The sequence below is a fragment of the Oncorhynchus kisutch genome, linkage group LG13, assembly GCF_002021735.2.
Source record: "Oncorhynchus kisutch isolate 150728-3 linkage group LG13, Okis_V2, whole genome shotgun sequence".
Taxonomy (NCBI): Eukaryota; Metazoa; Chordata; class Actinopteri; order Salmoniformes; family Salmonidae; genus Oncorhynchus; species Oncorhynchus kisutch.
Window position 1 is genome coordinate 4,511,037 of NC_034186.2, and position 17,723 is coordinate 4,528,759.

Below are 17,723 nucleotides of genomic sequence, written 5' to 3' on the forward strand. Positions count from 1 at the left end.
TGGGACCTGAGGAGGGGAGAGGGGCACTGGGACCTGAGGAGGGGAGAGGGGCACTGGGACCTGAGGAGGGGAGAGGGGCACTGGGACCTGAGGAGGGGAGAGGAGCACTGAGACCTGAGGAGGGGAGCACTGGGACCTGAGGAGGGGAGAGAAGCACTGGGACCTGAGGAGGTGAGCACTGGGACCTGAGGAGGGGAGCACTGGGACCTGAGGAGGAGGGGGAGCACTGGGACCTGAGGAGGAGGGGAGCACTGGGACCTGAAGGTTGATTAAGAATACCTGGGGCTTCTGTGACATACACACACAAATATGTCAGTGTTCCTCTCCCCTCCTCAGGTCCCAGTGCTCCTCTCACCTCCTCAGGTCCCAGTGCTCCTCTCCCCTCCTCAGGTCCCAGTGCTCCCCTCCTCAGGTCCCAGTGCTCCCTGCCTCAGGTCCCAGTGCTTCTCTCCCCTCCTCAGGTCCCAGTGCTCCCCTCCTCAGGTCCCAGTGCTCCTCTCCCCTCCTCAGGTCCCAGTGCTCCCCTCCTCAGGTCCCAGTGCTCCCTGCCTCAGGTCCCAGTGTTCCCTGCCTCAGGTCCCAGTGTTCCTCTCCCCTCCTCAGGTCCCAGTGCTCCCCTCCTCAGATCCCAGTGCTCCCCTCCTCAGGTCCCAGTGCTTCTCTCCCCTCCTCAGGTCTCATCATGTCAGTGCTCCTCTGTCCTCCTCAGCATCTCCTGAGTGGGTAGTCGATTACACCATTCAGCAGTGTAACACTGTAGCTGTAACTTTGAAGGGTGTTTGAAGAGTGGAGCTGACACAGAGAACAAGCCCTGGAGGAAAACATAATCTGTTGTTATGCAATACGGAGATAGGTCTCTTTACAGGGCCTTGTCCTTCAAATCATCACTGATCAGCTGCTGTGTGGTAGAGAGGGAGAGAGAGAGAAAGAGGGAGAGAGAGAAAGAGGGAGAGAGAGCGAAAGAGGGAGAGAGAGAGAAAGAGGGAGAGAGAGAGAGCGAGAGAGAGAGAGATGACAGCATTGCAGGTGTGCAGGTGACAGCATTCCCTCCCACATATGCCCCCCTAGGCACAACTATGACAACATAACAAACAAAAACGGGTCACAACTCCTGCAGCTCTGTCACACGCTGGGTATGTACATAGTCAATGGTAGGCTTCGAGGGGACTCCTATGGTAGGTACACCTATAGCTCTGTCGCACGCTGGGTATGTACATAGTCAATGGTAGGCTTCGAGGGAACTCCTATGGTAGGTACACCTATAGCTCATCTCTTGGCAGTAGTACTGTAGACTACTTTATCACTGACCTCAACCCAGAGTCTCTCAGAGCGTTCACAGTCAGCCCACTGACACCCCTATCAGACCACAGCAAAATCACAGTCTACTTGAACAGAGCAATACCCGATCACGAGGCATCAAAGCCAAAGGAACTGAGTAACATTAAGAAATACTATAGATGGAAGGAATGCAGTTTGGAAATCTACCAAAAAACAATTAGGCAACAACAAATTCAATCCCTTTTAGACAATTTCCTGAGTAAAACATTCCACTGCAATAGAAAATAGTAGAAAATAGTAGAAAATCTTAACAGTATATTTGACCTCTCAGCTTCCCTATCAAATCTAAAAATCTCAAATAGAAAACCGAAGAAAATGAACAACAATGACAAATGGTTTGATGAAGAATGCAAAAATCTAAGAAAGAAATTGAGAAACCTGTCCAACCAAAAACATAGAGACCCGGAAAACCTGAGTCTACGCCTTCACTATGTTGAATCACTAAAACAATACAGAAATACACTACGGAAAAAGAAGGAACAGCACGTCAGAAATCAGCTCAATGTAATTGAAGAATCCATAGACTCTAACCACTTCTGGGAAAATTGGAAAACACTAAACAAACAACAACACCAAGAATTATCTATCCAAAATGGAGATGTATGGGTAAACCACTTCTCCATCTTTTTGGTTCTATAACAAAGAATAAAGAGCAAAAACATATACATGATGAATTACAAATCTTAGAATCAACTATTAAAGACTACCAGAACCCACTGGATTCTCCAATTACCTTGACCGAGTTACAGGTCAAAATAAAAACTCTCCAACCCAAAAAGGCCTGTGGTGTTGATGGTATCCTTAATGAAATGATCAAATATACAGACAACAAATTCCAATTGGCTATACTAAAACTCTTTAACATCATCCTTAGCTCTGGCATCTTCCCCAATATTTGGAACCAAGGACTGATCACCCCAATCCACAAAAGTGGAGACAAATTTGACCCCAATAACTACCGTGGAATATGCGTCAACAGTAACCTTGGGAAAATCCTCTGCATTATCATTAACAGCAGACTCGTACATTTCCTCAATGAAAACAATGTACTGAGCAAATGTCAAATTGGCTTTTTACCAAATTACCGTACAACAGACCATGTATTCACCCTGCACACCCTAATTGACAACCAAACAAACCAAAACAAAGGCAAAGTCTTCTCATGCTTTGTTGATTTCAAAAAAGCCTTCGACTCAATTTGGCATGAGGGTCTGCTATACAAATTGATGGAAAGTGGTGTTGGGGGTAAAACATACGACATTATAAAATCCATGTACACAAACAACAAGTGTGCAGTTAAATTGGCAAAAAACACACACATTTCTTCACACAGCGCAGTGGGGTGAGACAGGGACGCAGCTTAAGCCCCACCCTCTTCAACATATATATCAACGAATTGGCGCGGGCACTAGAAAAGTCTGCAGCACATGGCCTCACTCTGCTAGAATCTGAAGTCAAATGTCTACTGTTTGCTGATGATCTGGTGCTTCTGTCACCAACCAAGGAGGGCCTACAGCAGCACCTAGATCTTCTGCACAGATTCTGTCAGACCTGGGCCCTGACAGTAAATCTCAGTAAGACCAAAATAATGGTGTTCCAAAAAAGGTCCAGTCGCCAGGACCACAAATACAAATTCCATCTAGACACTGTTGCCCTAGAGCACACAAAAAACTATACATACCTTGGCCTAAACATCAGCGCCACAGGTAACTTCCACAAAGCTGTGAATTATCTGAGAGACAAGGCAAGAAGGGCCTTCTATGCCATCAAAAGGAACATAAATTTCAACATACCAATTAGGATCTGGCTAAAAATACTTGAATCATTCATAGAGGCCATTGCCCTTTACGGTTGTGAGGTCTGGGGTCCTCTCACCAACCAAGACTTCACAAAATGGGACAAACACCAAATTGAGACTCTGCATACAGAATTCTGCAAAAATATCCTCCGTGTACAACGTAAAACACCAAATAATGCATGCAGAGCAGAATTAGGCCGATACCCACTAATTATCAAAATCCAGAAAAGAGCTGTTAAATTCTACAACCACCTAAAAGGAAGCGATTCCCAAACCTTGCATAACAAAGCCATCACCTACAGAGAGATGAACCTGGAGAAGAGTCCCCTAAGCAAGCTGGTCCTGGGGCTCTTTTCACAAACACAAACACACCCCACAGAGCCCCAGGACAGCAGCACAGTTAGACCCAACCAAATTATGAGAAAACAAAAGATAATTATTTCCAATGTGTCAAGTTATTAACAAAAAAACAGAGCAAACTAGAATTCTATTTGGCCCTAAACAGAGAGTACACAGTGGCAGAATACCTGTCCACTGTGACTGACCCAAACTTAAGAAAAGCTTTGACTATGTACAGACTTAGTGAGCATAGCCTTGTTATTGAGAAAGGCCGCCGTAGGCAGACATGGCTCTCAAGAGAAGACAGGCTATGTGCTCACTGCCCACAAAATGAGGTGGAAACAGCTGCACTTCCTAACCTCTTGCCCAATGTATGACCATATTAATAATTCGAAAACAAATCCAATTTTGATAAACTCCCATATCTACTGGGTGAAATACCACAGTGTTCCATCACAGCAGCAAGATGTGTGACCTGTTGCCACAAGAAAAGGGCAACCAGTGAAGAACAAACACCATTGTAAATACAATCCATATTTATGCTTATTTATTTTTCCTTGTGTACTTTAACCATTTGTACATTGTTACAACACTGTATATAAATATATATATATATATAATATGAAATTTGTGATGTCTTTATTGTTTTGAAACTTCTGTATTTGTAATGTTTACTGTTCATTTTGATTGTTTATTTCACTTTTGTATATTATCTACCTCACTTGCTTTGGCAATGTTAACATGTTTCCCATGCCAATAAAGCCCCTTGAATTGAGAGAGAGAGTTCTCTCATCCTTTTATTCTTGTACCTGAGTGTGCTGAGAGTCTCGTCATAGTTGATGTCAGCTGGACTGAGAGCAGCAACCATGGCAGTTCGAGAGTTTCCCCCTGAGCAAAACAGAAGATCAGAAGAATTAGGGTCTATCAGATTGATTAAGACTGTTTACATACCATACATAGCATTTATATGAAGTCAGCAATATCTGTTTCCGGGCTCAGAGTTAGTAAACTAGTCTGAATGTTCATTGAGCAAGGTGAGGTCTTTACAATTGGTCTTCTCAGGAGAACGTCTGAAGTGTCTGAACCGTTTGTCCTACAAACTAATATGACCCCTCTATGGACAGATGGGACTCTCACGAACACGATGTGTCATGGGACTCGTCTGAAGGCCATAAAAAAATGAATGGAAGTGTGGAGGTAGTTTAGTGCCAACAAAAAATAATATGTGTCCCAAAAAAACCGACAATATTTCCTGAGATTTCTTATATGGCCTAAATATAGGACAGACACTTCAAAACCTTATTCCTTAATGTTTTGCCATTCATGAATGTTTCATTCAATGCGTCTCTATGAGCTATAGTAGTAAAGGACAAATACAATATTTTAACAAATCATAAAAATAACGGTTCCTACCTAAATTGATACCTAAAGGGGTCCTAAAATTCAGAATCAAATAGCTAAATGATCCGTGGTATGACCATATTAAAACAATTCCATATGCTAGCTTAGTTAACGGTTCCTACCTAAGTTCTCTCTCTCAGTAGCCAGGTCAACACAGAATCTCTGTAAAGTTAGTTCCCACCTAAGTTCTCTCTCAGTAGCCAGGTCAACACAGAATCTCTGTAAAGTTATTTCCCACCTAAGTTCTCTCTCAGTAGCCAGGTCAACACAGAATCTCTGTAAAGTTAGTTCCCACCTAAGTTCTCTCTCAGTAGCCAGGTCACCACAGAATCTCTGTAAAGTTAGTTCCCACCTAAGTTCTCTCTCAGTAGCCAGGTCAACACAGAATCTCTGTAAAGTTAGTTCCCACCTAAGTTCTCTCTCAGTAGCCAGGTCAACACAGAATCTCTGTAAAGTTAAAGGTTCCCACCTAATTTCTCTCTCAGTAGCCAGGTCAACACAGAATCTCTGTAAAGTTAGTTCCCACCTAAGTTCTCTCTCAGTAGCCAGGTCAACACAGAATCTCTGTAAAGTTAGTTCCCACCTAAGTTCTCTCTCAGTAGCCAGGTCAACACAGAATCTCTGTAAAGTTAGTTCCCACCTAAGTTCTCTCTCAGTAGCCAGGTCAACACAGAATCTCTGTAAAGTTAGTTCCCACCTAAGTTCTCTCTCAGTAGCCAGGTCAACACAGAATCTCTGTAAAGTTAGTTCCCACCTAAGTTCTCTCTCAGTAGCCAGGTCAACACAGAATCTCTGTAAAGTTAGTTCCCACCTAAGTTCTCTCTCAGTAGCCAGGTCAACACAGAATCTCTGTAAAGTTAGTTCCCACCTAAGTTCTCTCTCAGTAGCCAGGTCAACACAGAATCTCTGTAAAGTTAGTTCCCACCTAAGTTCTCTCTCAGTAGCCAGGTCAACACAGAATCTCTGTAAAGTTAGTTCCCACCTAAGTTCTCTCTCAGTAGCCAGGTCAACACAGAATCTCTGTAAGGGATGTGACTCTCCACTTTCTTTTTCTTCTTGTTCTTATTTTGTGCAGAATCCTAAAAAGTGAATAATAAAAGAGAAACTTTATTTTCCAGCCTATAATTGTAAAACAATATATTAATGATCCATGTGTATAAATATAACTCATCCATACCACTTCGGCCAAGGCAGAGATGACTTTCCCCAGAGTGGTCAGAGATTTGTTGATGTTTGCTCCTTCCTGTAACAGGACAAGGGAAAGCAGAGGATGAAGAAGCTGAGGATGAAGAAGCTGAGGATGAAGAGGCAGAGGAGGGTGGAAGACAGAGAAAGGAGAAAGATAGGATGAAGACGGAAAGGATGAAGAGGCAGAGGATGAAGAAGCTGAGGATGAAGAGGCAGAGGAGGGAGGAAGACAGAGAAAGGAGAAAGACAGGATGAAGACGAAGAGGATGAAGAGGCAGAGGATGAAGAGGCAGAGGATGAAGAAGCTGAGGATGAAGAGGCAGAGGAGGGTGGAAGACAGAGAAAGGAGAAAGATAGGATGAAGACGGAAAGGATGAAGAGGCAGAGGATGAAGAAGCTGAGGATGAAGAGGCAGAGGAGGGAGGAAGACAGAGAAAGGAGAAAGACAGGATGAAGACGGAGAGGATGAAGAGGCAGAGGATGAAGAAGCTGAGGATGAAGAGGCAGAGGAGGGTGGAAGACAGAGAAAGGAGAAAGATAGGATGAAGACGGAAAGGATGAAGAGGCAGAGGATGAAGAAGCTGAGGATGAAGAGGCAGAGGAGGGTGGAAGACAGAGAAAGGAGAAAGATAGGATGAAGACGGAAAGGATGAAGAGGCAGAGGATGAAGAAGCTGAGGGTGAAGAGGCAGAGGAGGGAGGAAGACAGAGAAAGGAGAAAGACAGGATGAAGACGGAAAGGATGAAGAGGCAGAGGATGAAGAGGCAGAGGATGAAGAAGCTGAGGATGAAGAGGCAGAGGAGGGTGGAAGACAGAGAAAGGAGAAAGATAGGATGAAGACGGAAAGGATGAAGAGGCAGAGGATGAAGAAGCTGAGGGTGAAGAGGCAGAGGAGGGAGGAAGACAGAGAAAGGAGAAAGACAGGATGAAGACGGAAAGGATGAAGAGGCAGAGGATGAAGAGGCAGAGGATGAAGAAGCTGAGGATGAAGAGGCAGAGGAGGGTGGAAGACAGAGAAAGGAGAAACATAGGATGAAGACGGAAAGGATGAAGAGGCAGAGGATGAAGAAGCTGAGGATGAAGAGGCAGAGGAGGGAGGAAGACAGAGAAAGGAGAAAGACAGGATGAAGACGGAGAGGATGAAGAGGCAGAGGATGAAGAGGCAGAGGATGAAGAAGCTGAGGATGAAGAGGCAGAGGAGGGTGGAAGACAGAGAAAGGAGAAAGATAGGATGAAGACGGAAAGGATGAAGAGGCAGAGGATGAAGAAGCTGAGGATGAAGAGGCAGAGGAGGGAGGAAGACAGAGAAAGGAGAAAGACAGGATGAAGACGGAGAGGATGAAGAGGCAGAGGATGAAGAGGCAGAGGATGAAGAAGCTGAGGATGAAGAGGCAGAGGAGGGTGGAAGACAGAGAAAGGAGAAAGATAGGATGAAGACGGAAAGGATGAAGAGGCAGAGGATGAAGAAGCTGAGGATGAAGAGGCAGAGGAGGGAGGAAGACAGAGAAAGGAGAAAGACAGGATGAAGACGGAGAGGATGAAGAGGCAGAGGATGAAGAGGCAGAGGATGAAGAAGCTGAGGATGAAGAGGCAGAGGAGGGTGGAAGACAGAGAAAGGAAAAAGATAGGATGAAGACGGAAAGGATGAAGAGGCAGAGGATGAAGAAGCTGAGGATGAAGAGGCAGAGGAGGGAGGAAGACAGAGAAAGGAGAAAGACAGGATGAAGACGGAGAGGATGAAGAGGCAGAGGATGAAGAAGCTGAGGATGAAGAGGCGGAGGAGGGAGAAAGACAGGATGAAGAAGCGGAGGATGAAGAGGCGGAGGATGAAGAGGCAGAGGAGGGAGAAAGACAGAGGAGGGAGAAACCTTGAGCCGGGTCCCTTTGGCGCCTGTGGAATCTGCTCTCTCGCTGCCGGCCAAATCCACCAGGCTGATTTTGCTGACCTGTGACAAAAAGTCAATGGGAGTGCAGGGATATGCATTAGCTCAACTAAAATCCTTTATTCTCACAGTTGGCAGCAACAGTTGGCACCAGTCAACCTCCTTCACAATGTCACAGACACATTATCAAGTACCCTCACAGGCGTAGGGAGACAAGTGACATCTTTCCAATTAGCTTTAACGCCTCAATCCTTAATTCGTTTTTTCAGTCCAATAGCACCCAATAACTCTTTTTCCTTATATGCAGCTGAGGGATGAGGCTGGAGCAATTTAAACCAATCTGAAATTGATAAATGGAGCTAGGGATGCAAGCACTGATAACAAAACAAAAAAAACAGCAATTCATTCATTAAAAAAAATGATGTCCTTGAAATCACAGAGTTCAAGCAGTTTACAGAGAGCTTTGGATGAATCTCAGAATAATATCCCTCTGTTTCTCTAGTCCTCTCTCCTCACATCCCTCTGATATTTTAAAGGCAATGTAGCACCTCATTGTCACACTCTGACCATAGTTTGCTTTGTATGTTTCTATGTTTTGTTTGGTCAGGGTGTGATCTGAGTGGGCATTCTATGTTGTGTGTCTAGTTTGTCTGTTTCTGTGTTTGGCCTGATATGGTTCTCAATCAGAGGCAGGTGTTAGTCATTGTCTCTGATTGGGAACCATATTTAGGTAGCCTGTTTGGTGTTGGGTTTTGTGGGTGATTGTTCCTGTCTCTGTGTTTTGCACCAGATAGGGCTGTTTTTGTTTTTCCACGTTTATTGTTTTGTAGTGTTCATGTTTATCTTTTTATATTAAACATGAATCAATATAACCACGCTGCGTTTTGGTCCACCTCTACTTCACCACAAGAGAACCGTTACACTCATTTTTTCCCTCAATGTCAGGAACTGATTTAATAATAGTAACTTGGAGCACTTGATTTAAATCAATTATTATAATATTATAATTTTATTCTAAAAGTTGGGTTACTTATTTTCTCCAAATCAACTCTAACTTTCGGGGGGGAAAAAATCCCTACAAAACACCTAAGGTCACCGTCACACGATTATTATAATTTTCTTTAAACGTAGTAAAAAAGTGGGATACATTTGTGAGAATAAAGGCGTCTACTCGTCAATCTGAAGGGCACATTTCATCCCTGAGAACGTCCACGGCTGGAAGGAACACTTCAGCAAGAAGATGTCTTCTCCAAGTGGATACTGCCCCTACCATCAATGTGGCTTGTAAAGTATCTCAAACAGCCAGCAGCACCAGCAGAGACTGTGAGAATGGAAGTGAAATGGGGTAAGTGAAAGAACTAGCTTGCTTCCTTCCTGCTAACGTTAGCTAGCTATAGAGCGTTTATTTCACGTCTTCCATCTAAATAACACTGATATAACTAACCAAATGTAAACATGTCTGCCAGCTGTTGGTAGCTAAATGCTGATTGTGTCACACTATAGAGAGCACAAGCTTATGGGAAATAATTGTTTTAGCCGTGACGGAGGTCACTGTTACTGTATAGAGCAAGTTTTCAAGGTGTTTGTGGGGGGGGGGGGGGGGGGGGGGACGTTGTGCGTTGGAGTAAATCGGCCATTCTGTGGCGCCGGGAGGACAATGACCCATCACACCTCCAGGCTGTGTAAGTGCTAGTTTGACCAAGAAGGAGAGTGATGGAGTGCTGCATCAGGATGAAACCAATTGAGATGGTTTGGGATGAGTTGGACCGCAGAGTGAAGGAAAAACAGCCAACGAGTGCTCAGCATATGTGGGAACTCCTTCAAGACTGTTGGAAAATAATTCCAGGTGAAGCTGGTTGAGAGAATGCCAGGAGTGTGCAAAGTTGTCATCAAGGCAAAGGGTGGCTACTTTGAAGAATCTCAACTATAAAATATATTTTGATCTGTTTAACACTTTTTTGGTTACTACATGATTCCATATGTGTTATTTCATAGTGTTGATGTCTTCCCTATTATTCTGAAATGTAGAAAATAGTCAAAATAAACAAAAACCTGTGAATGAGTAGGTGTGTCAGCTACAGTATCAGTCAAAAGTTATCTTAGTTTGTCACTGGTATGGGCTAGTAAATATCCTAAACCTACAAGACTGATAGCCGCAAACTTAAACCAAACATTCTTGCTAATGTTCACTCAAATACGTATTTCCACAGGTAATTGATTAAATTCAATGTTTATTCTATAAACATTCTATATGTTGTTATCATATTCTAGGGAAATCCTCACAGCCATGTAAACCATGTACAGTAGGCTACTACAGCCAATATGTTCCCCCAACGTGTGAGTCATAGAACCCATGTATATTAGTTATTGTAAACTGGGTGGTTCGAGCCCTGAATGCTGATTGGCTGACAGCTGTGGTATATCAGACTGTATACCATGGGTATGACAAAACATGTATTTCTACTGGTCTAATGACTTTGTAACCAGTTTATAATAGCAATAAAGCACCTCGGGGGTTTGTGGCATATGGCCAATATACCACGGCCTGTATCCAGGTACTCCGCGTTGAGTCGTGGCTAAGAACAGCCCTTAGCCGTGGTACATTGGCCATATACCACTTCCCCTCGGGCTTTATTGCTTATTAATACAGCCACAACTACATACATATCTGTTAGGGTCTATTATCTGCTACCTGAACTTTAAGAAGAACGTGAGGAGAGCGGAAGCAAGGAGATTCAAACCTGGTTACACTTCACTGTATAGTATGAAGTGAGATCTTTCTGGCCGAGACGGCGGCCCCTACCTTCTCAGAGGTGTTATCAGTCTCAGCATCGTGTCGTTTCTGAGTGAAGATGATGTTGAACACAGCGTGGGAGCGACTGCTAGTCTCGTTCATGTTAGTGGCGGCAACCGTCCTGCAGAGAAGAAGAGAATGTTGGGTCACGTTCACTTGACACCAAAATTGAAGAAAACTGACGGAAACAGGATTTACCTTTCCTGGACTTGTCTAATAAGAAACGTTAATTTGTCCTCTGTGCCCCACTGAACATGACCCTGATCTGTGTCACTTCAACAACACCACAGAACATCCTGTATGATGTCACACCACAGAACATCCTGTATGATGACACACCACAGAACATCCTGTATGATGACACACCACAGAACATCCTGTATGATGTCACACCACAGAACATCCTGTATGATGCCACACCACAGAACATCCTGTATGATGTCACACCACAGAACATCCTGTATGATGTCACACCACAGAACATCCTGTATGATGCAACACCACAGAACATCCTGTATGATGCAACCCCACAGAACATCCTGTATGATGTCACACCACAGAACATCCTGTATGATGCAACACCACAGATGCATTGAGACAGAAGAAGAACAAAAACCATATAACAATGAATGAGTCATCTGAGATCAATCTATGATCCATCCTAATAATAAAGCACAGAAACCTCCACGATGAATAGTTTTATACGAGGGGCAGAAATTAATTGCACCAAGATAAGCCAAAGAACAGATCCATTAAAATACATTTCCCTAAACGCTCTCTAGCAACCAAAACATTCATTTTCAGCTGCCTACTGGGGCATTAAATCAAATTTGAGGTGGTTTAAGCCGGTTCGTCAACAGCTGGTGCTGCTACTGTCTAATTGCGATTGTTAGTTTCAAGCTACTGAGACAAGAGACAATGTGCTAATTTGTAGAGAAGATAAATCTCCTCCCAAGCAGTAGGGAGTGGTAAACTGAGGAAGAACAGAACACAGACCAGAGTGTTGCAGGAGAGAGAATGGAGTCATTAGAACACAGTCCAGAGTGTTGCAGGAGAGAGAATGGAGTCATTAGAACACAGTCCAGAGTGTTGCAGGAGAGAGAATGCAATAATTTGTCAGTACAAGCATATTTTCCTCATATTGTATTGACAGAACAACAAAGTGGTAGAACAATGTTTGTTACTGACACCTCAGTGGAGGGGTGGATGAATAGACAGAGGAGAGTAGAGGGGTGGGTGGATGAATAGACAGAGGAGAGTAGAGGGGTGGATGAATAGACAGAGGAGAGTAGAGGGGTGGATGGATGGACAGAGGACAGTAGAGGGGTGGATGGATGGACAGAGGACAGTAGAGGGGTGGATGGATGGACAGAGGACAGTAGAGGGGTGGATGGATGGACAGAGGACAGTAGAGGGGTGGATGGATGGACAGAGGACAGTAGAGGGGTGGGTGAATAGACAGAGGAGAGTAGAGGGGTGGATGGATGGACAGAGGACAGTAGAGGGTGGATGAATAGACAGAGGACAGTGGAGGGGTGGATGAATAGACAGAGGACAGTAGAGGGTTAGATGAATAGACATAGGACAGTAGAGGGGTGGGAGAATAGACAGAGGAGAGTATAGGGGTGGATGGATGGACAGAGGACAGTAGAGGGTTAGATGAATAGACATAGGACAGTAGAGGGTTGGATGAATAGACAGAGGACAGTAGAGGGGTGGATGGACGGACAGAGGACAGTAGAGGGGTGGATGGATGGACAGAGGACAGTAGAGGGGTGGATGAATAGACAGAGGACAGTAGAGGGGTGGATGGATGGACAGAGGACAGTAGAGGGTTAGATGAATAGACATAGGACAGTAGAGGGTTGGATGAATAGACAGAGGACAGTAGAGGGGTGGATGGATGGACAGAGGACGGTAGAGGGGTGGATGGATGGACAGAGGACGGTAGAGGGGTGGATGAATAGATATAGGACAGTAGAGGGGTGGATGAATAGACAGAGGACAGTAGAGGGGTGGATGAATAGACAGAGGACAGTAGAGGGGTGGATGAATAGACAGAGGACAGTAGAGGGGTGGATGAATAGACAGAGGACAGTAGAGGGGTGGATGAATAGACAGAGGACAGTAGAGGGGTGGATGAATAGACAGAGGACAGTAGAGGGGTGGATGGATGGACAGAGGACAGTAGAGGGTTGGATGGATGGACAGAGGACAGTAGAGGGTTGGATGAATGGACAGAGGACAGTAGAGGGGTGGATGGATGGACAGAGGACAGTAGAGGGGTGGATGGATAGACAGAGGACAGTAGAGGGGTGGATGGATAGACAGAGGACAGTAGAGGGTGGATGAATAGACAGAGGACAGTGGAGGGGTGGATGAATAGACAGAGGACAGTAGAGGGTTAGATGAATAGACATAGGACAGTAGAGGGGTGGGTGAATAGACAGAGGAGAGTATAGGGGTGGATGGATGGACAGAGGACAGTAGAGGGTTAGATGAATAGACATAGGACAGTAGAGGGTTAGATGAATAGACATAGGACAGTAGAGGGTTGGATGAATAGACAGAGGACAGTAGAGGGGTGGATGGACGGACAGAGGACAGTAGAGGGGTGGATGGATGGACAGAGGACAGTAGAGGGGTGGATGAATAGACAGAGGACAGTAGAGGGGTGGATGGATGGACAGAGGACAGTAGAGGGTTAGATGAATAGATATAGGACAGTAGAGGGGTGGATGAATAGACAGAGGACAGTAGAGGGGTGGATGAATAGACAGAGGACAGTAGAGGGGTGGATGAATAGACAGAGGAGAGTAGAGGGGTGGATGAATAGACAGAGGAGAGTAGAGGGGTGGATGAATAGACAGAGGAGAGTAGAGGGGTGGATGGATGGACAGAGGACAGTAGAGGGGTGGATGGATGGACAGAGGACAGTAGAGGGGTGGATGGATGGACAGAGGACAGTAGAGGGGTGGATGGATGGACAGAGGACAGTAGAGGGGTGGATGGATGGACAGAGGACAGTAGAGGGGTGGGTGAATAGACAGAGGAGAGTAGAGGGGTGGATGGATGGACAGAGGACAGTAGAGGGTGGATGAATAGACAGAGGACAGTGGAGGGGTGGATGGATGGACAGAGGACAGTAGAGGGTTGGATGAATAGACAGAGGACAGTAGAGGGTTGGATGAATAGACAGAGGACAGTAGAGGGGTGGATGAATAGACAGAGGACAGTAGAGGGGTGGATGAATAGACATAGGACAGTAGAGGGTTGGATGAATAGACAGAGGACAGCAGAGGGGTGGATGGATGGACAGAGGACAGTAGAGGGGTGGATGGATGGACAGAGGACAGTAGAGGGGTGGATGAATAGACAGAGGACAGTAGAGGGTTGGATACATAGACAGAGGACAGTAGAGGGGTGGATGAATAGACAGAGGACAGTAGAGGGGTGGATGAATAGACAGAGGACAGTAGAGGGGTGGATGGATGGACGGAGGACTGTAGAGGGGTGGATGAATAGATGGAGGACAGTAGAGGGGTGGATGAATAGACAGAGGACAGTAGAGGGGTGGATGAATAGACAGAGGACAGTAGAGGGGTGGATGAATAGACAGAGGACAGTAGAGGGGTGGATGAATCGACGGAGGACAGTAGAGGGGTGGATGAATAGACAGAGGACAGTAGAGGGGTGGATGAATAGACAGAGGACAGTAGAGGGGTGGATGGATGGACAGAGGACTGTAGAGGGGTGGATGAATAGATGGAGGACAGTAGAGGGGTGGATGAATAGACAGAGGACAGAGGAGGGGTGGATGAATAGACAGAGGACAGTAGAGGGGTGGATGAATAGACAGAGGACAGTAGAGGGTTGGATGAATAGACAGAGGACAGTAGGTATGTACAGCTACACATCAGGATGGTACATGTTAGTAAGTTAATGGAGATTTGAAGGTTACGGAACTGCAAGGTATAGAGAAATCAATTCATTCATTGATTAATTCATTCATTATTGAGTAATTTATCAATCGACGGGGCTAATATGATTCCAACACGTTATAGCATGGACAAGTGCTCACCCACCCAACAAGTCTGGAACTTCAATAATGAATCGTTGTTTTGTTCCTATGATCAGTGAATTGCATGTTTGTCCTGTTTGTCTGCTGGACTGTCCTAGTTATAAGGCTGTCTCAGCTGGTGTCTGATGTGTAGGTTAATTAACTCCATGTGAAATCTTTTCTGGGTCTGCCAGTTCAAGTCTTCTCAGGCAGTAAATTCCCTTATGGACAGAGCAGAGCACCGTGTGCTTAATTCATCTATTCATTCTCGGCCAACACGGTACAGTATAGCAGCTGCGTTTCACCAAGGCTGCGTCCCAAATCTCCCCCCGGTAGGGCTCTGGTCGAGGGTAACACACTATATAAAGGGAACAGGATGCCATTTAGGACAGAAACCCAAGAAGACGGCTCATAATAATGGCTGGAACGGAGTAAATGGAATGGTATCAAAGACATGGTTTCTATGTCTTTGATACCATTCCATTTACTCCGTTCCAGCTATTATTATGAGCCGTCTTCATGTGTTTGATGTCTTTGATACCATTCCATTTACTCCGTTCCAGCTATTATTATGAGCCGTCTTCATGTGTTTGATGTCTTTGATACCATTCCATTTACTCCGTTCCAGCCATTACCACAAGCCCATCCTCACCAAATAAGTAGCCACCAGCCTCCTGTGGGCCCAAACCTTCTCTATACTTTCAATCCATTTAGATGCTTGATCAACATATTGCTTCCTTCTAAGTGCTACTGTTATCTGTGATTTATGGAAAAGAGCCAGAATATTTAACATTGACCCTATTTAAACTACTGAGAAACCCCATCACCCCGTATGCAGTTGAACTCTCGGACACTCTTGTCCAGACTGACTTAGAGCATTCATGTGAGACCACCTCATACCACAATCCTAGTAAGTCAAACTTTTCCTCAATAAATCAACTAACAGCAAAGTCAGTGCTTGTAAGAAACGATAAGTGTGAGGATTAATCAAGATACTGTTTGAAGAGGTGGGTTTTCAGATGTTTTCGGGAAGATGGGCAGGGACTCATCTGTCCTGACGTTAGGGGGAAGCTTGTTCCAACATTGGGGTGCCAAGCAGACATCCACCCACCCATCCACCCGCCCACCCATCCATCCATCCATCCATCCATCCATCCATCCATCCACTCACCCATCCATCCACCCACCCACCCACCCACCCACCCACCCACCCACACATCCTTCCATCCACCCACCCACCCATCCATCCACCCACCCAGCCAGCCATCCATCCATCCATCCATCCATCCATCCATCCATCCTTCCATCCACCCACCCACCCATCCACCCACCCACCCACCCACCCACCCATCCTTCCTCCCACCCAGCCATCCATCCATCCATCCACCCACCCACGCATCCTTCCACCTACCCATCCAGCCATCCATCCACCTAACCATTCCCCCACCCACCAACACACCCAACCAAATACCCACCCACCCAGCCATTCACTCATCCATCCACCCACCCAGCCATCCATCCATCCATCCATCCACCCACACATCCTTCCACCCACCCATCCATCCACCCACCCAGCCATCCATCCATCCATCCACCCACCCACACACACATCCTTCCATCCACCCATCCACCCACCCACCCACCCACCCATCCTTCCTCCCACCCAGCCATCCATCCATCCATCCACCCACGCATCCTTCCACCTACCCATCCAGCCATCCATCCACCTAACCATTCCCCCACCCACCAACACACCCAACCAAATACCCACCCACCTACCCATCCATCCACCCAACCAACCACTCACTCAACCACCCACCCATCCATACATCTGTCCCCTCACCTGGCCTTGTTTCCAGAGTCCATGAGGTCCTGGATGTCGTTGTAGGAGGTGACGGCCAGCTTGGACAGATCCTCTACGTAGGGACCCATCAGGGGGTGTTCCCTCACACGCAGGTTCCCCTTGTTCTTAGGGTTCAGGAGGTCACGCACACGCTCACAGTAGATCTCCATGTAGCTCACCTGAGGAGGAGGGAGGGGGAGGGAGGGAGGATGGGGGGGGGGGGCAAAGTGTTACATTACCAACTAGGTCTTTCTAGTCTTTCTTCAATTCCTCTCTGGTCTATAGAAGTGGCTTCCTGTTTCCTGTAGGTCTCTGGTTCTTCAATTCCTTGTTTCCTCTCTCCTCATATCCTTCTCATAATGCAAGGAAGGGACCTTGGTTCTACCCCTCCAATGTGTTTTTGAGGAAGTAAGGAGAGAGGATGCAAGGAATGAAGATAAGATTAATTGAGAAAGAGCCCTAGTGAGAGGAAGTGCATGCAGAAATGCTTACTTACCTTAAACAACAATAAAGTTTAAAAAATTAAGTTAATAAAATATTTACAAAGTAATTCATCCAAGTGGCCTTTTGATTCATTGTTCAGCAGTCTAATGGCTTGGGGGTTGAAGCTGTTAAGGAGTCTTTTGGACCTAGACTTGGCGTCCCGGTACCGTTTGCCGTGCGGTAGCAGAGACTTGAGTGACTGGAGTCTTTGATCATTTTTTAGGTCTTCCTCTGACACCGCCTGGTATAGAGGTCCTGGATGGCAGGAAGCTTGGACCCAGTGATGTACTGGGCCTTTCGCACTACCCTCTGTAGCGCCTTATGGTCAGATGCCGAGCAGTTGCCATAACAGACGGTGATGCAACCGATCAGGATGCTCTCGATGGTGTAGCTGTAGAACTTTTTGAGGATCTGGGGACCCATGCCAAATCTTTTTGGTCTCGTGAAGGGGAAAAGGTGTTGTCATGCCCTCTTCACGACTGTCTTGATGTGTTTGGAGCATGATAGTTCGTTGGTGATGTGGACACTAAGGAACTTGAAACTCTCCACTACAACCCTGTCAATGTCCATTACAGCCCCGTCGATGTTAATGGGGG

At 45.8% G+C, this 17,723-nt stretch overlaps 1 protein-coding gene across 8 annotated transcripts in view; it reads right to left on the bottom strand.

The window, feature by feature from the left end:
• The window catches only part of kif1aa (kinesin family member 1Aa), a 177,457-nt gene that overhangs the window by 107,551 nt on the left and 52,183 nt on the right, over positions 1-17,723 (bottom strand). For all 8 annotated transcript variants that reach the window (XM_031838199.1, XM_031838198.1, XM_031838196.1 and 5 more), the window contains exons 6-11: positions 16,645-16,823; positions 10,751-10,862; positions 7,933-8,010; positions 6,054-6,119; positions 5,859-5,955; positions 4,285-4,363 (exon numbers count right to left, since the gene is read on the bottom strand). In XM_031838199.1, the coding sequence (XP_031694059.1) occupies positions 4,285-4,363; positions 5,859-5,955; positions 6,054-6,119; positions 7,933-8,010; positions 10,751-10,862; positions 16,645-16,823 (611 nt within the window). The remainder of the gene's footprint in view (positions 1-4,284; positions 4,364-5,858; positions 5,956-6,053; positions 6,120-7,932; positions 8,011-10,750; positions 10,863-16,644; positions 16,824-17,723) is intronic.